Consider the following 26,061-nt stretch of genomic DNA (forward strand, 5'->3'; position numbering starts at 1 on the left):
TGGACAATACGCTGTTGGCTTCCATGAGACTGTAGCTCTTTTCAGCTCTGCCTGGCAACGTGTGCCCACCACCATACAGACATTATCAAGATTTATTATCAAGCTCATTTTGATCAGTGGAAGATGGGCCATTCCACGAGTCCCATTATTATAAACATATAAACCAACACAGCCTTCACTCTTGGTGCAATTATTTCCTAGTCACAGCAAAGAGACAGAAGATAGATCCTTTTCCAAGCGGGAGGATGGTATTTATTCAAATTGTGGAATTAGTTTATTTGCCCTTTGCCAACCCCAGGAAATTCTTCTGCCCTGTACTATTCCCAGATGCTCCACCTATGCTGCTCAGTGGGAAAGGAAGGCGTTGAGGACCATGGAAATAGGACAAGAGGGAGAGGCTTGGTGTTTATTGAATGGGGGGAATGGGAGAAAAGCTTTGCAGTGGCAAAAGTTTCATTTTCAAAATGCTTGAGCTACTGAAACAATCTGAGGGACCGATTACACACAGGTGGCTTCTTAAGAACAGGAAATGGTAGCATTACTGATTATTCACCACAGAATAACGGGACAGCTCCAACCATACTTCAACCTCTTCTCCAAAATTTTCCTCATACTTCAACAGCAGGGACTGTCGAGGCCATTATGATTTGGAGGTGTCTAGAGAGCACTGACTTGGAAAGCCAATCACGCCCTCGAGACAGTCTGGTGAGGGAAAGAAGAGGTTATCACAGTCACGTCATAAGGGGATCTCGGCAGAATCTGCTACATCGTCCAGCAAGTGTAAATAACGACAAGCAGCAGCACGAGGGCCACTGAGAGGGCTGCATTCTTGCGGTTTTCATGGCGAAGTGCTTTCAATTCTTTCTCTGAAAAGAGAAAAACACAGGTGCTACTTTCGTCTCAAAATCACCCACAACCTCTGTTTGGGGGAAATCAAGTTTTCTTGCTCCAGTGTCTCGTCATATTAGTGAGCCTGATAAAAACTGGATTTTAGACCTCTCCCAGACAGCTGCTCATCTAAGACAGGCCTGTTCCATTTCTTTTAGTGCCTCTACTGTGGAACTGGCAGTGTTTAAGCCTTCTAATGTTCTTTAAGCTATTGCCTTAAACATTTTTATTTTTTTTAGAATGTGGTTGTGTTTCTCCATTATAAGTAGATGCGCTCTCCCTCTCTCAGCTGCGTGCCTTACCTGCAGGTGGATAACTCTTACAAACAGAAGCAGTGTATTACAGAGCCTGACATAGAAGAAGAACAAGCCTGGATGAGGGGCATGGCAGAGTCTAGACGCCTTGTTATAAAGCACTGTCTGAGCTTTCATTTTATCTCTCTGCCTGAAGTTTTCGTAAATTTTACAAAGGTAGAATAAAATAATCTCTCTTTTAGAGGGGGAAACTCAAGGTGCATAAAATAGCCCTCAACCCGCTGCATCAACCTGACTTTTGCAATCAGCCTGTGGCTTCAGCTTAATCCTGTTACGGATAACTGGAGAGCAGAAAAAGGAAAGCAGTTCTTGCACAACCACAAAATGTGGTGCTCTCATTTAACCCATAGAATGACTGCAAAAGGAATTATGATGGCGGGATTGCTTTGGTTTGTGAGAATAAAAGTTATGTCTCAGCAGCATGCTCACTGAATTCAGATCCCAGATGGTTGAAATGTAGCTTTTTCTTAGTCCAGCTGCTTAGGAGGTAGGATAAGGAGCTTAAAGGATATTCACAAATCTTTATATTCCTACTCAAGGTCCTTCAGGGCCCAGTATGGGCCACATGTTCTCCTGCAATGATTTTGCAAAGTTTTTTGCAGATAAAATCGCTCAGATTCGGGAAGAAGTAGACTCCACCATGGGAGCAGGGCCGGGGCGGGAGAGTGCTAGAGTTCTGTCTAGTCAAGTTGAGTGGGATCAATTCCAATCTGTTACCTCTGAGGATGTGGACAGGCTGCTTGGACGCGTGAAACCAACCACCTGTCTCCTGGATCCTTGCCCATCCTGGCTTATAAAAGCTAGCCAGGAAGGACTGGGCGATGGGCTTTGTGGGGTGGTGAATGCTTCCCTCCGTGAGAGAGCCTTCCCAGACCCGTTGAAAGAGGTGGTTATTAAACTGCTTCTTAAAAAACCATCTTTAGATGCGGCCACGATGGCCAACTATCGCCCAGTCTCAAATCTTCCATTCTTGGGCAAGGTGATTGAGCGAGCGGTTGCCGAACAACTCCAGGCACGCCTGGAAGAAGCGGACCATTTGGATCCCTTCCAGTCAGGATTCAGGCCTCATCATGGGACTGAAACTGCCTTGGTCGCACTGGTTAATGATCTCCAGCGGGCTAGGGACAAAGGTGAGAGCTGTTTCCTAGTTCTGCTGGATCTCTCAGCGGCGTTTGATACCATCAACCATAACATCCTTCTGGACCGTCTTGAGGGGCTGCGAGCTGGGGCCACTGTCATACAGTGGTTCCGCTCCTTCCTCCTGGGCCGTGTTCAGAAAGTGGTGGTGGTGGGGGATGAGTGTTCAGACCCCTGGGCTCTCACTTGTGGGGTGCGTCAGGGTTCTGTCCTCTCCCCCATGCTTTTCAACATTTACATGCAGCTGCTGGGAGAGATCATCAGGAGGTTTGGGCTGGGTGCTCATCAGTATGCGGATGATACCCACCTCTACCTCTCTTTTAAATCAGAACCAGTGAAGGTGGTGAAGGTCCTGTGTGAGTGTCTGGAGGCGATTGGAGGATGGATGGCAGCTAACAGATTGAGGTTGAATCCTGACAAGACAGAAGTACTGTTTTTGGGGGACAGGAGGCGGGCAGGTATGGAGGATTCCCTGGTCCTGAATGGGGTAACTGTGCCCCTGAAGGACCAGGTGCGCAGCCTGGGAGTCATTTTGGACTCACAGCTGTCCATGGAGGTACAGGTCAAATCTGTGTCCAGGGCAGCTGTTTACCAGCTCCATCTGGTACGCAGGCTGAGACCCTACCTGCCCGCAGACTGTCTCGCCAGAGTGGTGCATGCTCTGGTTATCTCCCGCTTGGACTACTGCAATGCACTCTACGTGGGGCTACCTTTGAAGGTGACTCGGAAACTACAACTAATCCAGAATGCGGCAGCTAGACTGGTGACTGGGGGCGGCCGCCGAGACCATATAACACCGGTCTTGAAAGACCTACATTGGCTCCCAGTACGTTTCCGAGCACAATTCAAAGTGTTGGTGCTGACCTTTTAAAGCCCTAAACGGCCTCGGTCCAGTATACCTGAAGGAGCGTCTCCACCCCCATCATTCTGCCCGGACGCTGAGGTCCAGCGCCGAGGGCCTTCTGGCGGTTCCCTCATTGCGAGAATCAAAGCTACAGGGAACCAGGCAGAGGGTCTTCTCGGTAGTGGCGCCCGCCCTGTGGAACGCCCTTCCAGCAGATGTCAAAGCGATAAACAACTACCTGACATTCAGAAGACATCTTAAGGCAGCCCTGTTCAGGGAAGTTTTTAACGTGTGATATTTTACTGTATTTTTGGTTTCTATGGAAGCCGCCCAGAGTGGCTGGGGAGGCCCAGCCAGATGGGCGGGGTATAAATAATAAATTATTATTATTATTATTATTATTATTATTATTATTATTATTATTATATTAAAGGAGGTCCACAAATCTTTTTAGAGTCCTGCTTAAGGTTCTTATGAAGCCTTGAGTTTTAAGCCTAGTTTTCATAAACCTGCTTGCAGAAGAGCTCTGTGTAACTCAAAATGCTTGCTATGTAGTCCTAAAACAATTACATGGCGACATATGAGCTGGCTTTACTGACACGTACAAACATTTTACTTCAATCCACCTCTGTGTCATTGAAAGTATTGAGCCAGTGGAAACCTGCTGCTTCAAAAGGAATTACTAGTCGAGGCAGGAAAGTGCCTCTCTGCCTAACTATATGACTAGTTTGAATTATGGGATGAGAAACTGCGGTCCGAGGGGCTGGATGCAACCCTCTCAATGTGGCTCTAGTCAGAATGCCTCTCACTGCTCCAGTATCTTAGCTGGAAAGCTGTTTTGAGCTGCCTTACTGCCTGGATGGCGATGTGTGTGGTGTGAATTTTGTGTGGCTAGAATGTAGCCTACTGTGCAATGGCAGGAGTTGCATTCATTGCTTCTCCCAGTTTTGTCTCTGGCTTTGCCCATCTGTGGCCCCAGCTGTTTGGCTAAAGAAGGCGGAGGGTTCCAGGGGAATTTATGTTGCTTGCCAGCTTCTATGCAACTGTTCCCATCTCAGCCATTCCTAGACCTGAGGGTCCAGGCAATGTAGGAAATCTCAGCCTAGCACTGCCTCGTGGGGTGGTTGTGAGGATGAGGTATTCTGCCCTAAATTCCTTGGAGGAAAGGTGGGGTGTGAGTTGTAACATAAAGAAAGCTAGCTCCAGTTTAATTGAGAGCCTACTCAATAGCTGTGCCGCAGCTGCCTTGCTACACCAACCTTGGGCTGCTACACAGCAATCAAGCCTCTTCAGAGGCAATTTCGGTGCTTTTGTAATTTCTGTGAGAGGTTAGACCATAGCGACTGCTTATTTGACAACAGAATCATTGTCGCTGACTGCAGTGGCGGCAGAGGTCAGAGCGCAGCTCGGCGTGCGACTGCCAGAGGAGTATAATTTTAATGGGAAGTTTCAGGTGTTAATACGACAGCTCAGGCGGATGTCCCTTTGTATTTGCTAGCTCCCCAGGGAGACAGCTTTAACTGAGATGAGCCCATTGCATTAAAATGGGGCGGAAAGGTCTTCAGCCCTTGACTGGAGGCTAGTTCTCACTGCATCTATGGTGCTCTTATGGGGCACTGCTCCCTTCACTGACCGACCGTGCATGCTGGCTATTTACAAACAGGATCAACTACATCAGGAAGGCAGAGAAATATTTTAGATCAGACATTGGGAGGAATTTTCCAGTTGTGTTCTGTGGCAGGGAGGTGGTGAAATGCCTTTCCTCTGAGTTTTTCTAAGAGTCTCTCAGGAATCTATCATGGATAATAGTGGAACAACTTGGTCCTGGAAGCTGGGCCACTTGATCTCATTGCGTCCTTTCTAACACCAGGGACCCATTTCACCTGTTTAAGGTTTCCATTAAAATATAAAAAGGGAATAACTGCAGCCAAGTACAGCTCCCTAAAATAGTTTACTTGCATGCTACCATGCGCACGCATGCCAATTTCAACCTTTAGATGTACAACTTTGTGCAGTGCAATGTGTGAAGTGGCTTTCTGATAGACCTGGTCCTGAGGTTATTTTCAAATCCAGAGGGTGGGCGAGATCTCTGGAGCAAATGAGATTTACAACAAGCCAGCAGGTGGCAGCACAACCTAAAGAGCGAAAGATAGATAGTGGGCTAATGAAGCAATTATCAGGGGCTTTCCTGACCACAAGCAGAGAGAGTGAGCTTTGAAGTAGCTCTCAGCCATAGTATCACAGACTATGGAAGGGAAGCAGTAGTCTTGCTGCAAGGAGGGCTCCCTCTCTTGCACCCTTTCTTTGAGACAACTAAGAACAAAGTTTGCAACATGGCGTAGCAGAAGTGCGAAGGAGGTTGCCATACTAGGGTTTTGCTTTCTTGTATTTTAAAAGGCCCTAGAAGTACAGTCAGAAACCCTCCATCTCTAGCCAGGAAGCTAGACATTTTTAAAAATCACATTGAAAAAAAAACTATAGGAAGTATAAACAAAACAAATTCCTTCCAGTAGCACCTTAAAGACCAACTAAGTCAGTTCTTGGTATGAGCTTTCGTGTGCATGCACACTTCTTCAGAAGTGTATCTGAAGAAGTGTATCTGAAGAAGTGTGCATGCACACGAAAGCTCATACCAAGAACTGACTTAGTTGGTCTTTAAGGTGCTACTGGAAGGAATTTGTTTTGTTTTGACTATAGGAAGTATGTCACTCAGCCCCGGTGCTGATATGGCCAATAGCCACTTGCTGTCGCCATGATATTATACATGCAGCAATTTCAAGTACGATGTATGCTCTACTTGAGGAAATGCAGTCATGGAATACTAAGGACTGGGTGTTCAGGGAATTGAGATTTCCTGCTGTGGGGGCAAATAAGGGAAGGAAGATACTTTGGTTCCTTTCTCCAGCAACCAATAACCATATTCCTTGGTGCCAGGGCTTTAAAGTGGGGATGGCAATCTTTGTTTCTCACAATTAGACTGCCCTTGCCTTTCCTTGCAGCTATCCATGCCATTTCCTTTTTGCCCCAAGATGCTGGACCATGGGCCTACATGAGGCAGGGTTTACAACCACAGTCTGAAATGAACAGTCACTACTGCTAAATGGCCAGAGCCTCCTTGACCAAAAGCTTTATCCAAACTCTTCCCCCCTGTCCCCCCCCCATTATTTCTGGTGCATGTACATTCCCACCCTTCTTCAGAGACCCCACAAAAGCGACTCCTTAAGGGCCATCTTCTTATCAAGAGGCTACTCTGCATTTGATGCAGAACGTATTTAATGGGAGTGCAAGCAACCTTTATTTTCTCACCAGGGGGCACCCAGAACTTGGAAGTCTAGCAATTGCAAAATTGCTTCCTCTTTTGTACACCAAACAAATCAAGGCCTGAAGAATTACATCATATATCAGCCAAGCCAGCAAAATGGTTAACGAAGCTATCGGCTCTCTCAATGAACAAGAGAAATGTCGCGATCTGACAAATTGTTTTGCATTCCTATTAGTAAAAAGCAGGATTTCTTTCAGGATGTGTAGGATTTGGCCTTACTCTTACTCTGAGGGTTAATTAATAACCTTGGCTTTATAAGGCTCCATTTCAGGGAAATTCTCTGTTTGAATGATGCAGATTTTTAAGTGTATTTGTGTGTGATATGTTCAGCAAATTCTAAAAATCGAAATCACCTTGGAAAAGAGGCTAAATGCATTTTAGATGTTTAGAGATGTTTTAGAGTTTAGAGTAACTTTTCCCCTGGAGCAGTGTAGTAGGTTGGGAGTGTCTGAGCTGGGAGACAGGAAGTACCTGCTTCAAATCTAACCTCAGCCATGCATTTCCTAGGTAACCCTAGGCAAGCAAACATCATTTATCTGCAGCCATTCTCCACTTCAACCCCACAAACGCAACCTGTTTTATGATCCACATGCCCTGTTTTTATTTCCCCATTGCTTTTCTGCTCTCATTTTACCTTTTCAAGCTGAAATAGTCAACATCCTTAATTTACACTGTTTAAGTGGAAATGTATATTCTTGTAAAAATTAGGGGGTTTACTGCAGAATTCTAATACATAAATTCTGGCAAGGAGTGCTTGAACTCTGTTTCAGAAGGCATTTATGATCTCCACATTAAAAAACAGTTTTCCATGAGCGTATGGGCAGTTGAATGTATTACTTTAGTTTCACAGCTCCTCCCTCTCGTGAGCCTGTGAATTAATGGTATGTCTTTGGGGGAAAGCAGTTTCTAAAGTTACTCATTCCTTACCATAATTTTCAGCTTTGGTTGCTAGCAGATTTCTCTCTCTTTCCAGTGACTTTCTGCAAATATGTGAGAATGATTATTAGATATTCTGAAAGTTGTGCAGTGAAATAAAATCTTTCCCACGGCTGGCTGAGAGGGTACTCTGGCACCTAGACTATAAGTCCTCTGTAGTTATCACAAACTGTGTCTGGACTGTATCACTACAGGTGGGCACCAGTCATATGATATTTTTATTACATTTACATACCACCTTTTCTTCCAAGGAACTCAAGGTGGTATGCATAGTCCATCCCCCCCCCCCAGTTCATCCTCACAAGAACCCTGTGAGATAGGTTAGGCTAAGAGATGGTGACTGGCCCAGGGTCACCCAATGAGTTGAGGGCTGACTGGGGATTCAAACCCTGCTCTCCCAGGTCATAGTCCAGCACTATTAACCATTACACCACACTGGCTCTCCATGCAAAAACTGACATGGCAGGGAGGAGGGCTCTAGCCTAGCCTGCTTTGTTTGTTTTACATGCAGGGACTTCCATCATGTGACTCCCCCCATCTGCAGGTCTCAAGTATCTTCTGGGGCAGGCAGACTTCAGGCTTGTGGGATCTACTTTATTTCTGCTAGAACCTTTACGTGCCACTTAGACAGGCAGGTTTACGCTAGGTATTAAGCACCTGGTCAGATCAGGAATTTGTGATCAGTAAAAGAAGGAAGCTCATAAATCCTTCTTGCTGACTGTTCTCCAATTGTTGTTTTTCAGCAATCAAATTCCAGTGGGAAAGCTTTTTAGGTTTTGCTACTGTTGAATCGTTGAGCGGCGGAAGCCCTTGCCAATCCGTGACAAATCACAAAGAGATCTGCCCTAGAATAGATACCACTGGTTCTGCTAGCTAGGGATGATGGGAGTTGTAGTCCAACAACAGCTGGGGACCCAAGGTTGAGAAACACTGATCTACAGTATAGTGCAGATACTGGTTTACCTTATCTGCTGCCTGTGAGTTATCCTCAAGTCAGCTCCCTTCCACAGGGCTCTAACAAACGGGGGGAGCTTAAATCAGCGTTTTGTAAATAACCCCACAAAAGTAACTAGCCTGTTGACTGTTGGCAGAGGAGGGACAGAGAGCTGCATTTCTGCACTGGGTGCAGAATTTAGCCTCCCCACTTGCTTCCATGCCATTCCAGCTACTCAACAGCATGCAACTCCTGGTTGCCTCCCAAAAGAGTGCTTAAATACACACATTTCCTCATTAGAAAATAAATACACCCTAAGAGGAGGATCCCTCTCGAGGAAATATTATTGCCCTTTCTTTCCAAGTCTACTCATCTCAGTCAGAAATCCTGACTGCTTCATCCCAGATGAAGTTTCCAATCTGCCACTTCTGAGCAGAAAATTGCAGAGTCTTGCATGTGGTTTAATGTTCAAGGGACATAAGCGCATCTGTTTCCCTACATTAGGTCATCTTGCCTGAATCTAGTAGAAGCCCTTACTGAACAGCTGCACTGCTTTTCCACAGCACATCTTCTAAGAAGGGGAACAAATCTACAGCTTTGCATTGTTAGCTGCACAACATGATTAATTAATCCATAGTTTAAAGCACAAGAACAAAACAAATTGCCTGAAAGTAGCACCTGCAGCAACAGTACGGTTCCAATAACAGCGGAGAAGACATGCAGCAGCCACTGTGTGGCTAGAAATAAAGAGACGCCAGCAAATTGGCTGCTGGTTCCGAGCAAGCCCTGTGGTGTAGTTGGGGAAGGCAGGGGGCCTAATAGGGTTTGTTTCCCTCAGAGAGTAAAGCACAAGACAGGGTGTAAATAGAGCCAAAGTAGACTGCAGAGCGAGTTAAGGGAAGAGCACAGAATGTGTTCATGTTGGGAAGGGCATGCAGAGAAGGACTCTTAGAAGTACGTCAAAGGAGGAAGAAAGAGGGACACTAGCCAGGGTGGGGAGAAATCTAGCCAATTCTAAAGCAGCTGTTGAATGGCTACTGTAGAAGACAAAAGGCTGGCAAAATTGCATTGGGGGCTTTGAGGATCAGAAATAAATGGCGCCAACTTCTTAGCAATTTGTTCATAAGCATCCAAACTAGCCAGTCCCTCCTCTTGTTTGCTGCCATCCCCCTCCTTCTCGCCCAAGATTCTCTGGGTGGTCCAAAAAGAATTTATCAAGGAAAGCTAATAAATTAAGAGCATATTGAGGCTCAGAGTGCACCCTCACAGGCTACACCACAAACAAAAAGCAGCAAAGGGCAGGCTTCAGTTTGTTCAAAATTGTCTTTTTTTCAGAGCAAACTGTAGCTGGGGGGATCTCATTAAATCTCTGCTCTGTCCAGAGCTGTTTGCAATCAGCAAACTTCGCCCACCAGTGGTTTGCATGAGCAACAGACACTTGCAGTTCCATGATGCATGAATGAGCTCTTGGAATTCCCACTAGTACCTTCCCTCAGGAGTCAGTTCTTCTCTCCGTAGCTTAAAATCCAACTCTTCCAAGTTCTCTCTGCACTGGGACAGCTTCTCCTCCAGGGTATCTATCTGAAACACACATAAAACAACACCAAGAATGTATGACTAGACTCTTCATCAACGGCTCAAAATGCCCACCTTGGGTTTGACTGGAGACTTGAAAAATGTTTCAGTTGTCCCACCCTCCAACAGAAAGAAGCAGGAGAGACAGCTGCACATTGTATTCTTGGGCTGTTAAAGCAACAGGCAGCGCCTCTTGGTTGCTACTCACCCCTTAAAAACACACATCTCAAGTGTCAAAAGCAGGGCAAAGAGGTTCACCTTCAGCATTCACCAAAAGCTGTATTTTGAAGGTGCTTTGTGGGACACACCTTTGTGGGAAGAGAAAATTCCCCAACTTAGGGGCTGCTGCAGAGAATGCCCTCTCCTGGGCCGCCACACCCACCCACAGTGAGCTTCTGAGGGTGCCAAGCAGACACCCTCTGCCAATCTTGACAGCCAAGAGGGTCTGTAGGGAAGGAAGTTGTCTTTTCCGGTATTTGAGCCTGAGTTGTTCAGGGCTTCCAATATAACGTAAGCTCCTTGAATTGGGCCTGGAAATGAACTGGCAACCTGTGCAGCTGTTTTAAAACAGGTTATATTAGATCTGAAGGGAACCTCAGCCAGCAATCTGGTGGTGAACCTCTACTCAGCATCCCTTCCTGCAAATGGGCCTGCAATGAAGTTGGTTGCCGATCAGGGCTTTAAAGACACTAACTGGCACATGAGGTTACTCTCCAGTAACAGGGACCGCAAAATCCCCCTTTTACAAATGTGGCAGAGAGACACTTAGGCAGAGGATACCCAAACAGCAGGGTAAGCTTGCTTTATGGTGGGTCTCCAGTGCCAGGATCAATATGGCATAAAGGGGCAAGAAACATGTGGCTCTCATACTAAATATTAAAGGTGCCCCCCCTTAGCAAAATATTCCAAGAATTGCAGTATCAAGGGATAGGTTCGCAAAAGGTAGAAATATCACTTAAGATGCCCGATTCCCAATAAAACTCAATCTGAGATTGGCATTAAAATGTCATCTGTTGCTTAAAAAAAAAGTTACAGTATGTGATGCTTTGTATTACACTGATAATTGTTCTGTAAGAAAAACAGAAGGCGCCATTCCTTGTCTAGCAAGAACAGATCCCAATCCAGCAAGGAGGAACAAGGCATAAAGAAGCAGGTTTGCACAAAGACAGAACTGATGGCGCTGAGGCTCCAATTCTTTGGCCACCTCATGAGAAGAGAAGACTCCCTGGAAAAGACCCTGATGTTGGGAAAGATGAAGGGCACAAGGAGAAGGGGACGACAGAGGACGAGATGGTTGGACAGTGTTCTCATAGCTACCAATGAGTTTGAGCAAACACTGGGAGGCAGTGGAAGACAGCAGGGCCTGGCTTGCTCTGGTCCATGGGGTCACAAAGAGTCGGACACGACTAAACAACTAAACAACAACAAGAACTGATGGCAGTGCATATCTGGGTCTGCATTGGGATGATCATCCAGGCTGGCCTGAAGTTTGACATAGATGAGAAATAAACATTCTTTTCCATGGACCATGAGTTGTGTGTGACTAGAGCAGAATCAGGGCAAGAGTATTCATTTGCCACCAGTACAGATTGGGATACAAATGTCTGCTTCTCAATTCATCTCTTTTTAGCAAAATAAGTACTCTCGTTGCACTTCAGAAGCAATCACACACACACACACATATATATATGCATGGAGATCATAGAATTGTAGAGTTGGAAGGGACCCTGAGGGCCATCTAGTCCAACCCCCTGCAATGCAGGAATCTCAGCTAAAGCATCCATGACAGACGGCCACCCAACCTCTGCTTAAAAACCTCCAAGGAAGGAGCTACTTAAAGAGCTACTTCCCATGTTAAGATTTAACATCACACCCACTGGCTTAAGATGAGGAAATGAACATTCATAGCCAACACTTAGGGGGGGAAAGGCAGCTGGAGCAAACCTTTGGAATGTAGATGTACAACTCCTTGAATTTTCTCCAGGAAATAAGACACATTTGAGGCTATTTATATCTTAATGCAGCCATGTCTTCCAGAAAATGGAAAGTGGCCCAGTGACTTGCCCCAGGTGAGGCAGGCAGATTAACTTGGGCAATTCCAAGTCCCAAGCGGATACTTCTAACTGCCGTGATCATCTTGCATTCAGCTGGAGTTGCGGCAGGAAGCAACTGCTGGCTGCTTAAGATAGTCATCTAATTAGCCTGCTAATTTATTTTCCAGTAAAGTGGAGAGACAAGAGAGGGAGAGGGAGCAGCTGAAGTGCAAGGGAACAGGTGATGAAGGACTTAGGAGTATGGGAAGAATGAGGTCTGAACAAAGGAGGCCCCTTAAGGGAAAAGTGCCTTGGGGAATTCCCCTCTCCCCCAGCATCTCATTCTGAGCCCAGGGGAAATCTGTTTTGCCACCCTACAGGTAAAGCATCAGGAAAGAGATTCCATTAGTATGTGGCAGAAACAATGTGCTCTTTGTGGAACATAGGAAGCAACTTTTCATGCTGTCAAACCATGGAGCCCATCTAAGCCAGTGCTGTCTACTCAGAATGGCAGCTGCTCCCCCAGGTCTCAAGCAACGAGGTCTTTCCCAGCCCTGAAACCTGACATGTTTTAAATTGGAGTTGCCAGGAATTGAACAGGAGATGATCTGCATGCAAAGCCAGCTCTCCAAGCTATGGGCCCCTCCCCATAAAGGGGAATTGCAAGGAGAGCTTGTACTGATGCTTGACATGGTTTCCCCATTAGCTTGTCAATCAGTACATGCTCCCTTCCCAATACCCCTTTCCAGTGTGCATGGTGTTGCGCACAAATAGTAGGAAGCCTGGCTAAGAGAGGCCATGTGCCCATCTGGAGCAGTCCTTCCCAGTAGCCCACTGAGATGTGCTCAATACAGAGGATGGGGAGACATTTCCCAGTCCTGCACCAACTGGTTGCTCATCCCAGGGCAGGAAAAGAGGGAAAGGCATCCCTTTGAAGAGTTGTACTGGGAAATCAATTCTACTGATCCCCTGATTAGCCACTTTATGGCTCAATTCTGGGCTAATTAGCAATCCTCACACTCTGCTCAAGGAAAGCAAGCAGCACCAGCCTCGGGCAAGGCAGAGGGAAGAAGGAAGGAATCGGGATGCAAGGGACCAATTTATGGCAGTAGAAGCAGACTGGTATGAGGAAAATAGTATTTGCCTGCCTTTCATATGTGTTATAAGGATTATTGACATTATCTTTGTGAAGCACTTTGAAAAATTGAAGTGCAGTGTATTAGTCTGTCTACAGCAAAAGCACCTTAAAAACACAGCCCCCAAAACAGGTATGGGAAACCTTTGGCTTGCCAGGGGTTGCTGAACTACATCTCACATCATTCCTGGTGACTGGCCATGTTTGCTGGAGCTGATGGGAGTTGTAGTTAGACAATATCTGGAGGGCCAAAGGTTCCCCACACCTGCCCAGATAACATTAGAAAAGCCCTGTAGGGTCAAACCAATGGTCCATGTAGGTCAGCATCCTTGAGGGTAGTAGCTCCCTCCCTGTTGTTGCCTTCCAGCAACTAGTAAAAGGTAAAGGTACCCCTGCCCGTACGGGCCAGTCGTGTCCGACTCTAGGGTTGTGCGCCCATCTCACTTAAGAGGCCGGGAGCCAGCGCTGTCCGAAGACACTTCCGGGTCACGTGGCCAGCGTGACGAAGCTGCACTGGTGAGCCAGCACCAGCGCCGCACACGGAAACGCCGTTTACCTTCCCGCTATAAAGCGGTACCTATTTATCTACTTGTACTTAGACGTGCTTTTGAACTGCTAGGTGGGCAGGAGCTGGGACCGAACGAAGGGAGCTCACCCTGCCGCGGGAATTCGAACCGCCAACCATACGATCAGCAACTAGTACTGAGTGCCAAAGAGTCTCTGAAACTATGAAGCCAACATGGCTAATAATCTCAATTGACCTATCTATCCTCCTTGAATGTGTTCAATCGCTCTTCTGCACATTTGCCTATTTTGAGAGCAGAAGCATCCGTCTTTGGCCAAAATCAAACGGTTCACACAGAAGCAAAATGCAGCTTCCACCTCTTAGCAAAGCTGTCTCTCTCTCTCCTGGCAAAGCAGCAGAAGAACAGGTTAAGCACCTCTCTTTATTTCAGCATTTCTATAGTGCCTTTTAGGCGAACCTCACACAAGAGTTTTCATTCAGTCATTTAAAACAACATCCATCAATAAAAATAACACCTTTCAACAAAAAGACAATGAAAACAGAACAGCGGGTGGTTGTGAACCAGATAAAACCATCAGTTGAGACTAAGGCACACTAAGAAGCTGGAGTAAATTAAAATGCATTTGCCTAGTGCTAAAAAGAAAGCAAAAGCAGTGTCAGGCAAGTCTCTATATAGGGAGAGCATTCCAAAGATAAGGTATTACAACAGAAAAGACCCTATAGCACAAGCCACCACCTACTTCTCTTCAAATGGCAGTAAGACCCGAAGAAGGCCCCTCTGAGATGAATATTAATATTCAGGAGGGTTCATAAGGCAAGAGACTCTACTTGAGGCATCTTGGTCTTGCACAATAATGTGTCCTGGAAATGGACCAGAAACCAATCCATCTGTTTTAAGATTGACAAGATCCAAATTGGTAGTCTACCCACCATATTTGTTTTGTACAACCTCCAGTTTCCAAATGGTCTTCAAGGGTAGCCTTGTGGACAATGAATGACAATAGTCTAAACAGGACATTGCCAGAGTGTCAATAATTGTGGGTAAACTATCTTTTTGTCTTAGGAGAATTTGCAGATGATCCACTCGCAAACCAGATCTTTAAGAGAGAGTACAACATATATGTCATACTACCAATCAGCAGCATCCCCCATCTTGTCAGAATTGAGCTTCAGTTTATCCCAGCGCATTACCAATTCCAAACACCCAGATCTTGTTCTAATGACAGGCCTTATAGAGTCCATGGAGGCTGCAAACAGAACACCTTACTGTTTGAGCTGTGATAAAAAAAGGAAGAATGGGAACCACCACTGCAAATTTTATCCTGCACTTCAGATCCATTTTGGATTTTGAGATTTCTGAGGTGAGCAAGTTAGCTCAGGGAAAGCCCACCTTTCAGCATTAAAGCTTTGATAGTTGTCCAGATGACATAACTGAATATTTGTGCAGAAGAGAAGAATATGGCCAGATGCAACCCCAGCAGTGGCCAATACACACTTTAGAGGTGCATGAGACTGAACGCTGAATACATGGCAATTCAGGGGCATATTTCTTACTACAGTAGTAATACTCTTGCTGTAGATAAGGGGCAGTGGGAGAGTCAGGAGAGAGAGAAATGGACAGGGAGGGTTGGAGTGATCGGAGCATTTGGGCAAGAATTACCATTTATTCTCAGGGTTGCTGAGGATGGAACTTCCCAAGGATCTCATATCTCTACAAAAATCACAGACTTTGATAAACATTAAGGCTTCTGCAAGATCCCCCAGAGGATGCTCTCCACACAGTGCTCTTTGAAACTGCTGAACACCTGAACCTGGGCGTAGATGGAAAGCATTTGCTCCAAGTAAGGAATGCTTAGAAAAGACAAGGCAGACTAGAAACGAGTGGAGGAACGGGAGGGGCAAGGAGGGGATCACGACAGATGCTTCTTCCTGCAATATTCTTTTCCTGGCAGCTTCAGCCAAAGAATGAATGGGTCACAAACAAAACTATCCTATGCAAACCTACTCAGAGGAATTCATTCCATAGGGCTGTCTCCCAAGTAAGAGAGTGGAGGACTGTAGTCCCTAAATGGGAAATAAAGGAGAAGAATATGGAAAGTAGACATCATGATGATTCTCCCAAGCATTGGAGATGACCACCATTTTGGAGCAGGGCGAGAGATGAAAACAGATTCCTGCATTAAATGGGGAGTTGGACTAGAAGACCCTCTGAGTCCCTTCCAACTCTGCAATTCTTTGAATCTATGCTAACTTGTGTTCCTACCCTGCTTGCAATCTATTTTCCAGAAATCAAAAGGATTCTCCATTAACAAATGCTCAAGATAAGACCAGGCCTAGGGGTAATTATAGAAAAGCAAGCTATGATGCCTTTAGCTCTCCTTTAAGATGCCATAACTGATTAGAAAACATCCAGAAAAGGTCTTAACACTCTTTCCTGGTACCTGTGGGTTGGGATAAATAAGAAGGCCGAGAAGGATATTATTTGTATGTCCCAGCAATTTGATGTAATAGGTTTGAAAGAGACTTGGCCTCATGAACTTAACCCTCCCCCTCCCCCTTACAGGGTTTTAACTCTTTTAGACAGCCAGCTGTTAAGAAATTTAAAAAGGGACAATGACGTGGGGAGCTTAAGTTCCTTTATATAGCTTGATTTAGCAGGGCAAGTTTGGATAGCAGATTTTGGAATTCAAAATGATGCTATTTTGCCAAAACAAATCAAAACTGAATCAGGAATCTTTCTTTTCATCTACAGTCCCCCTACTAATTGTCTGTCACTGACCACCAAACTTTGGTCAGATTTAACATCCCTGCTGAAACAGATCAGTCATAAATTCCTCACAGCATTTACTTCTTTGTGGGGATTTTAATGCCCAAATTGGAGCTACTGCAGAGGATCTCTTGCTATCTTTAGGCTTAGACTTCATTATTCTTTGGCAAGAAATATAAGGCACAGGGCCTGAAATTGTTAGAATTTGTATCCCGACATAATTTATATATCCTTCATGGGAGTCCTGTAGACATTTCTAAGGGTCAGTATACTTATTTGAACAAATAGGGTGGAAATGTTATCAACCACATTACAGTCTCTTCTTCATTATTCACTTTTAACAGTAGGAATCATCCACAAAACTATCAGCCAGTAAGACATCTCCTCAAAGCTATATGCACAGTATCTCCTTCAAAAATTATCAGACTGGTTACAAAGTAACAACATTACTCCTGAATAACCAGCTGAGTTCAGAGGAGGACACAGTGTTTTACCCTGAACTGTATTCTAAGGATCACAGAATCTTAAGAGTTGGAAGGGACCCAAAGGTCATCTAGAAAACATACTAAGAACAATAAGAATATTTATGTGGCCTTTATTGATCATAATAATAATAATAATAATTTATTATTTATACCCTGTTATACCCTTCCCATCTGGCTGGGCTTCCCCAGCCACTCTGGGTGGCTTTCAACAGAATATTAAAATACAATAGTCTATTAAACATTAAAAGCTTCCCTAAACAGGGCTGCCTTCAGAAGTCTTTTAAAAGTCTGGTAGTTGTTCTTCTCTTTGACATCTGGTGGGAGGGCGTTCCACAGGGCGGGTGCCACTACCGAGAAGGCCCTCTGCCTGGTTCCCTGTAACTTGGCTTCTCGCAGCAAGGGAACCACCAGAAGGCCCTCAGTGCTGGACCTCAGCGTCCGGGCAAAACGATGGGGGTGGAGACGCTCCTTCAGGTATACTGGACCGAGGCCATTTAGGGCTTTAAAGGTCTTTCTGCTACATTCGACTCTATTATCAGAATTAGATTGGGAGAAATTTCAAATTGCCAACGTTGATTGCAGAGTTCTGCTATTGATCCAAGAACTATGCAGCAACACATAAATGAGGGTCAGTGTAGGTTTAAATGGTGGTATGACTCATGCTTTTAAACTGTCACGAATAAAGCAAGGTTGCATTCTGGCTACCACTTTTTTCAACTTTTATATTAGCCAATTATTTTATATTTAGCCAATGGAAACTTCCTCCTCTCCAGTAATTAGGAACAGAAATGTCTCAATCATGATGTATGCAGATGATTTTGTGCTACTCCCTTTCCCAATGGGGCCTTTCCATACAGACCCAAGAAATTTCTTTCTGAAACCTTTGTTCACACAAGCAAGCAGGTACACCCTGGCAGAAGTGGTTTGGTTTCCACTGAGTGACAATAATAGCTTTGTAACACCCTGTGCCCTGCCTGCAAAAATAATAAAACAATAACAAATAAAAAAAGAGAAAGGGGATTAGATAAAATTGCTATAAATTGGTTGAAATCAAGCTGGATTTGAGTTTGTGGATGTCTTTGGAAACCTCTCTCTTACATCATGGGTGTTGGCTCATATTATGGATGAATGGTGTGTATTGTTTTATTGGTAACGTTGCTGCGGGTTTGTCATGGCCTTTGGCTAAAACAATAAACTTATATTATATTGTAATACCCATTAAAAAAACATGCTCAGGAGCCCTGACTGGACTACAGGCTTCCAATAAACATGCATCACTGTTTAAGGATGCATGTTTGTCATTCAAAAGGCAATCTTTCTAAAAGGTGGGATTAAGAAAAATCAATTACTATTAAATAAAATAACATTCACAACATGTTCACAGCAAGAAATACTGGGATAACACCAATACATCTGCAGCAGACGCAATTGCCATATAAAGTGTGCAGCTAATCTAAAAATTCTTATAATCCCACAAAGGCTTGGACACAAGAAGGAATCCAATGGCATGGTATGTTGATTGTACCATCAGGATAAGCATTTCAGCTTGCCTAATTATCAATCAATCAATCAATCAATCAATTAGTATGCCACTCATCTGACTGGGTTCGCCCAGCCAATCTGAGCAGCTTCCAACACAACATCAGACATTAAAAAATTCCCAGAACAAGGCTGCCTTCAGATGTCTTCTAAAAGTCAGATAATTGTTTATTTCCTTGACTTTTGATGGGACAGTATTTGACAGGGCTTGGTGGAATAACCCCTCTCTCCTCCCCTATTCAGAATGTTCTCCTGACACCCCACAGCCAATTTTGGGGGTGCCAGGGGAAGGGGGAGCCCTGTTATGCTCATAGGATTCATTAGTTGAACCATACCCAGAGTTTCCTAAGACATATTTGATATCAAACACCACTCCAAAACAAGAAGGATTGCCCCCATAATCAACTCTGTTTTATGCCCTCTTGCATTCCCCAGTTCAATGCTACAATATGCACTTTAAGAGAGGATGGGTAGCCCCTGCATACTTGACAAGCAATCTGCATAAATTGCCAAAGCCAGAGGCATCCCCTCGTAGGAAGTACACCATCAGGCATAATGCCCACTTCTTCTGAAATTTGGATTCACTTGAGGGAACTCTGGAGACTTCCCAAAACACAGAGGCTTGGGGTTGGGAAATAGATGTCAATCCAAAGAGACACAGATGCTTATTACTGATATTTATTTATACTGTCTCCGGGTGCCTTAAAAACAGAAGGTTGGCGTTTTGATCTGGGCTGAATTTGCTGGTCTTTTTATTTTTAACAAAATAAACCAATTTTGTAATGAGTTAATCAAACCCATTCCTCCTTGCTGGAAGGCTGCAAGCAGTTTTGAAGAAGTGGCATCCGGCCTCTATCTTTGTAAATTCCCTAATTAAGATCCTAGCACTCGGCCACATAACACACACACACTGACATCCAATGGAGTAAGATAATGAGGCTTTACACCTCCTGACCCTCATTAAACAGATCAGAGCCAAACGAAAAGGGGGAGGGTGGCTTGTGAGAAAAAGACAAATGGAATCATCTTCCTGCTAAGCAGATTTATTTCAGTATTTGTAAGCCGCCTTTCGATATTAGCAAGGTGGCTCAAAACTTATTAAAAGATAAAATTTCATTATAAAACATTCCAACCTATCACCTACAAAATAAAAATAATAAACAATATAGCAATATTATAAGAGCAACAGTGAAGCAATTATCAGAGGAATAAAACAGTGTATTTTACAAAAAAAAAAAAAAAAAGCAGAAAAACAATAGCCGACAGCTGCATCGGACATTCGGCTTCTGAAAAAAGCTTGCAAACCAAAGCATTTACTTCCGGGTTTGCAGTGTTCGGGTTGCGATTTGTTTGTCAACTAAGCCGTTCGAGAACCAAGGTTCCACTGTATTGATAAGGAGACCATCAGGGCTAGCTGCTTGGGCAGTTCATTTAATTATGGAGACCCCATACCTTTGAAGCACATATCCCTCAGCTGGGAACTGAAGGATAAACTATGGTTCCCAGGATTCTCTTTTGGGGTGGGGAGGAGAGATGTACTTTAAATATATGGTGTGTGCATAGCCTTTGTCTCCCTGAGTAAGACATCCTTTTCCTATTCTACCATGCTGCCTCATAAAAATAGCTTTTGTTTCTGCTACTGGGATGAGAGATGTGCTGGAGTGAAAGAGCCACCTGCAAAATTTCAAGAAGTATTTGAAAATCTGGCTGCAACACTTGTCAGCGCTACTCCATTGTTCTTTTTTCGCAACAGCCTAGATTTAAATTAGCCTGGTTCCTTAAATAGGGAAGGAAAAACGATCTACTGAAAACACAGCTGAGGATAGTGGAACATGCTGTCTTGGGGGTTTGTAGAATTTTCATTACTGTAAACATCTATCAAGGCTATTAAGAGAGCCATTGGATCACAAAGAATAATGCCAACGTACCTCAACCAATCACCAGTCTCTTGACATGACTGACAGTTGCGAGGGCAAAGGGAGTCAAAGGATGTATAGGTGGTACATGACCCCAGTCAAGCTTGCAAAAATCTATCATTTGCCCGACAATAAATGTTGGAAATGTAAAGAGGTTGAAGGTACATTCTTTCACCTTTGGTGGATGTGCCCAAGGATTAAGGCCTTCTGGGAGATGATATATAATGAACTAAAAAAGGTTCTTAAGTACACTTTCCCTAAGAAACTAGAGGCTTTTCTCCTGGGCATAGTCGGCCAATTGGTGCCAAAGAAGGATAGAACTTTCTTTATGTACGCAACAGCAGCAGCAAGAATTCTCATCGCAAAGCATTGGAAGACACAGGGTGTACCCACTCTGGAAGACTGGCAGATGCAACTAATGGAGTACATGGAGATGGCGGAAATGACTGGCAGAATCTGAGACAAAGGAGAAGAGTTGGTGGAAGAAGATTGGAAGAAATTTAAAATTTATTTACAGAAACACTGCAAAATTTTCGAATGTGAATGATGTTGGAATGAAACGAAGTGGTTCTAGCAATAAGATTAGATTATAATATGTGAGGATAAATAATTATGGGCAAAATAAGAGGGTATGAATTTGCTGAACAAATTTGTAAATGGAATACAAAAAAGGGAGATGTGAGGAAGTCATGAAAATAAGTTAATGAAGGGTATGACATTTGAAAGAGTGATTTTTAATTTTTCCTTTTAAATTTTTGTTGTTGTTTTTTGTCTGTTTGTCTGTTTTTTGTTTTGTAAACTTCTTTTTGTAAAAACTTAATATTATTTTTTTAAAAAAAGGCTGGAGGAATGTATGCAATATGGTGCTCTCCAGAGTACAATAGGGTAAGTCTTTGCCCCAAGACAAGTGGAGAAGGAGGAGGAGGAGTCCTATTTCAAGTACTGAATCCCCCCTCCACCTTCCAGTTGTCTGTTCTTATTGAAACAATCCGCCCAGAAATGAGTGCTGTCTTCAAGGAAGCCCTAGCCAGAGCCAACTAGAGCAGAAAAGTACTACACACTCTGTTCCTGTTAGTGAATCTTAATACAATAATGTATTTTTGGTCACAATGCTTACATGGCCCACATGCGGCAGCCTCAAAATCCTGCTGGCTGGTGCTCTTGGCTGGCCATACACGTTAATTTTTAAGTACTCACTTATGATGCTGTCACTTCCTATTTCAACAGACTTATTTTTGTTTGACTGCCTTTTAAGAACACAGTAATTTTTAACCCCAATGCGCCTTTAATCTGCAAGTATGAGGTGCAGTGTCTCTTCTGAATCCTAAACTGTTACGAAAAGGTTAACTCTAAACCTTAGTGCAATCTAGATTTTTTGGGGTCAATGCAAACATGCACCATCTATTGGTGTTAAAAGAGTGAGCTAAAGCCCTCAAACAGCAGGTGAATGCTGCTATTCTAAATTATCTGAGAATACCTTTATGAATAAATTGTTGCTGGGGGAAAAAATCCATATTACCTTTCTCTGCATACCTCTTATTCTGGTGTGCAGAAAATGGACAGAGAAAGATTTTCCTCTCTTTCTCAGAGCACTAGAAATATAAAAGATGCCAAGAGAATGAGATGCAGAACAGTGCCTCCAATGCCCATTTCAAGAGGATACCATGGTACCAAAAGCCAATGAGAGCTCTAGTAAGGGCAGCAGGGTGACCAAGGCAGATTTAGTTCCAAACCAGGGTCTGGACCCAGATTACAATGGGTCAAGATAATCCGTTTCTTCCAGGAATGTCTACAGCATCACGACAACCCTCTTGAGTTCCTTGTCCCTCCCCCCCCCAAGGGGATATGTGTATTAGCAGCTTTTGGGGGCTTCAGCAGGCTAATACTCCCTTTTCCCCCACCCTCCAAACTGACATCTCAACATTTTGTACATATCGGAAGCTCACAGGTCCTTAACAGGCTGTTGTTAAGATTTTCATTAATTTACAAACTTATATTTTTCTGCATATGCAGAGGGTTCCCCAACTATGTAGAAATCATTTATCTTATTTTTGTGTGACCCAATTTCACTACCAAACTGATAGCCACTTGACCTCAAGTGCCATCAACCTACCAAGTGTGCACGGTTGGTAGAGGTGAAGATTGTAAGGACCACAGGATTGCTGTGATATTTAAGATACCATAGAACTGTAGAGTTGGAAGGGATACCAAAGGTCATTTAGTCCAACTCCCTGCAATGCAGGAATCCTGCCTACAGCCAGACACAGTGGCCCATTGTGCCACTGGGGGCTTCTGTGTATATACTGCCACATTAGAAGATAGTGGACATGAACCATTATCATGTTTATGTGTCTGACTACTCAGTGGGATTTGGCTATTCATGCTCTGTGCAGTTAGACCGAGCGACAATTAGGAGCCCATATTTCAAACAGTATTTGATATGTAATAAATTGTTTATTATATAGAGTCCACTCTACCAGCCAGTTTGTGCACATTGACACTAGAATTAAACTCAGATTTTAACCATTGTTTCTGGGTGATACAAGCAGAATATGCATTGAAGAAGGAAGCAATTCAGCTCACAGCAGGGCCCTCTGGCAGATTTCCATGCAAAGAAGGAAAGTGTTTGCCACTGAAGGTACAGCAGAACAGCCTGAGCCACTTAAGATTAGTGGAGCTTGAGGTCCTATATCCCAGGATTTCCCATTTGCCAACGTTTTGTTGCACTGCTCAGATCAGCAGATACTTTTGATTAAATCAACACATCATTGCCTCTGAACAGGGGGAGTTTTAATAAGCTCTAAATAACTGCAGAGACAGAGTTGAAGACTTTGCAACATGGGGAAACAACAGCAGTGAACAACTCTGGAGAGAGTACGTTATGCAAAAGGAAGGAAGGGATGGGATGGAAACACTGAAAGGGCAGAACCAACAAATTCTAAAAGTCATTTCTCATCCTGGCTTCTTAGGCTGGAGTTGGAAGGGGTGGGCAGAGAGGAAAGAAAGAGAGGGAATGGTGACTGAGCCAAGCAACATGGCGGCAGGAGGGGGGGGGGAACAGTGATGCCTAGTAACACTGGGGAAAAGTCCAAGGTGCCTTGTCTCCCAAGCATTGATTCGGATATTGACCATGGCTCTTCACAACAAATGTTAGGAAATTTCAATATTTCTCCTCCACCCTTGGCTCAGTCATATGCAGTACCTACTTTCCACATTATTCTGTCCAAATTATTTCACTACACAGAAAGCACATTGAACAGAAAGCCAAGGGACTAAACAGCAGAATAGGAAGGATGTGTAAGAAGTGAAATCATAACACCTCCAAGGCCAACTGCAAAGGCGGAGCAGATATGTACGGCAGCTAGCATGGCAAACACCCTCAGAGATGGTACCAAGCCAGCTAGAAAAAGCTAGGGATCTGTATTCCAGTTGCACCATCCAACTAATACCACCACCTTTCCCAAAGAAGGTGAATTTTATACAAGGACACTGATAGCGAGTTAGGATAGTTATAGGTTTCTCCTTCACTCTTCTCCCACTAACAGTTGAGGGAGGGAGGGAGGGAGGGAAAGAGTTTATAAAATAAATTATTCTCCCCTTTTGCCAGTAATTCAGAATTAAAGTTCCAGCATGTTAGAACTAAGGTTCCAAAACCAGAAAACAGAAGTCAAATTATTTGCAGCAAAAACAGCAAAGGCTAAGATTTTATGTGGACTGCATCAGGTGCATGAAGTGCTATGCCAATGAATAAATAAGGTGCAGAAGTGTTAAAGATCCTGCACTTGAGACACTGGTACAGTGATTAGACTGTCAGCCTAGGACTGGGAAGATCTGGTTTCAAATCCTCACTTAAACAGGAAGTCATTGTGTGATCTTGGCTGAGCCTACTTCACAGAGTTCTTATGTGGATAAAATGGGCGAGGGTGTGAGAAAACCATGTACATCACCCTGGGCTTCTACAGAAGGGCAACATAAAAGTGTAACAAGTAACCAATTTAGGATGCTAATTAGTATAATAGGCTGTAAAGGCCGTAGCAATTAACTTTCTGCCTGCCACATTCTCACTACACCTTTTCAAGCTCTAGCCATACCAACCAGTGTTAGAATTAGCCAGGCATCAGGTGCGTTTTGCAACTGGCATGTGTCCAATTGTGACTATGTGGAAATCTCTGGATGCCAGGGTGGCGACAGGGGAAAGCAAAATGTCACCTAGAGAAGGATCTGAATATTTTCCTTGAAGCTTAAATTCGTTTTATTCTGGATTGTTTTATTTGATGTTTTGATGTGTTGTAAACCACCTTGAGATTTGTCCTTAAAGAAAATAAATAAATAAATAAATAAATAAATAAATAATTTCAACTGCAGGTAAAAAATGATGCCTAGACGTTCCATTGTGGCATTTGATCATCACAATAACCCTGGAAGGCAAGCTAAGGCTAAGACATGACATGACAAGCTTACACCAATTCCTTTCTCCCCTTTTACACAACTATTCAAAGATGCAAGAGCTCTGCCCTTTCTTGCAGCTGGTCACCCTATCTGATATGTGTCAGGTCCTAAGAATAAGAGATACAACACCTAATGTACAACAGCATAGTTAAAAGAGGCGTTTGGCACAGACACCCATCTGTGTCCGTTGCTTATTTGCTTACTTATTACATTTCGATGTTGTCTCTTCAGCTTTAAGTCATAACATAGAGCTTGACCACAGGACGCAGGTGGCGCTGTGGGTTAAAGCCTCAGCGCCTAGGACTTGCCGATCGAAAGGTTGGCGGTTCGAATCCCTGCGGTGGGGTGCGCTCCCGCTGCTCGGTCCCAGCGCCTGCCAACCTAGCAGTTCGAAAGCACCTCCGGGTGCAAGTAGATAAATAGGTACCACTCTGGCGGGAAGGTAAACGGCGTTTCCGTGTGCGGCTCTGGCTCGCCAGAGCAGCGATGTCACGCTGGCCATGTGACCCGGAAGTGTCTCCGGACAGCGCTGGCCCCTGGCCTCTTGAGTGAGATGGGCACACAACCCCAGAGTCTGTCAAGACTGGCCCGTACGGGCAGGGGTACCTTTACCTTTACCTATAGAGCTTGACCACTGAGCTCACAGGCGCTTACAACAGTGTGGTTGGTTGAAGAGACGTACTTTGGTCAACTATTCAGAGCAATCTAATATATCCACAATTATTTCCTGCAGACATCCCTCTCCACTCCTTACTTAGGAGTCCAAGGACCTTAAGGCAGTGTGCGTGCTCCTCTTCCATTTTATCCTCACAACAACCCCACGGGGTAGGTTAGTGCAACACGCTTAGCCGCTACCGCTCCCCATTCTAGCACCAATTTCTCTTCCTATCCTATATGCATCTCCCCCCTCCCAAGGCTGACCCATTTGTAAAACCCGCTCCCGCGGCCCCGCCCCATTCACGTCCATCTGCCATCCTTCACGGATCCTTGCCACGCCCTCAGTAAGGTGCTCCCCCCCCCCAAAAAAGCCCCCTTCTCCTCCTGGTTGCCCGGGCAACGTGCCGCTCTCCTCACCTCCTGAGCTACGCCCACGCGCTCTCCCGGCTTCTTAGGCATTTTCCCCCTCCACGTTGCACAGGTGAGCTGCACATGCGCACAGCTTTCCTCCTATTCCACCTCCCTCCTGAGTCAGGCGCTGGATGGCCACGTAGGCCCTCACTCAAGCAAGGGGGCGGGGATTCGAGTAGCCTCCTCAGCCATC

At 44.5% G+C, this 26,061-nt stretch overlaps 1 protein-coding gene across 1 annotated transcript; it reads right to left on the reverse strand.

The window, feature by feature from the left end:
* Positions 1-74: 74 nt before the first annotated feature.
* On the reverse strand, positions 75-26,000 carry CCDC167 (coiled-coil domain containing 167). Its single transcript, XM_081854241.1, has 4 exons — positions 25,875-26,000; positions 9,862-9,956; positions 7,433-7,485; positions 75-866 (listed from the first exon to the last, which is right to left on the reverse strand). The coding sequence occupies exons 1-4, from the start codon at positions 25,914-25,916 to the stop codon at positions 763-765; spliced, it is 294 nt and encodes a 97-aa protein (XP_081710367.1). The 5' UTR covers positions 25,917-26,000; the 3' UTR covers positions 75-762.
* Positions 26,001-26,061: the final 61 nt, after the last annotated feature.

Source organism: Podarcis erhardii (assembly GCF_964252035.2).
Source record: "Podarcis erhardii genome assembly, chromosome: 3".
NCBI lineage: Eukaryota > Metazoa > Chordata > Lepidosauria > Squamata > Lacertidae > Podarcis > Podarcis erhardii.

Excerpts from the sequence above, each read along its gene's own strand:
- CCDC167 (XM_081854241.1), bottom strand. The coding sequence starts at position 25,916 with ATGCCTAAGAAGCCGGGAGAGCGCGTGGGCGTAGCTCAGGAG. Across the intron at positions 9,957-25,874 it reads GCGTGGGCGTAGCTCAGGAG|ATAGATACCCTGGAGGAGAA; the intron begins GTGAGGAGAGCG and ends TGTGTGTTTCAG. Across the intron at positions 7,486-9,861 it reads GAACTGACTCCTGAGGGAAG|AAAGTCACTGGAAAGAGAGA; the intron begins GTACTAGTGGGA and ends ACATATTTGCAG.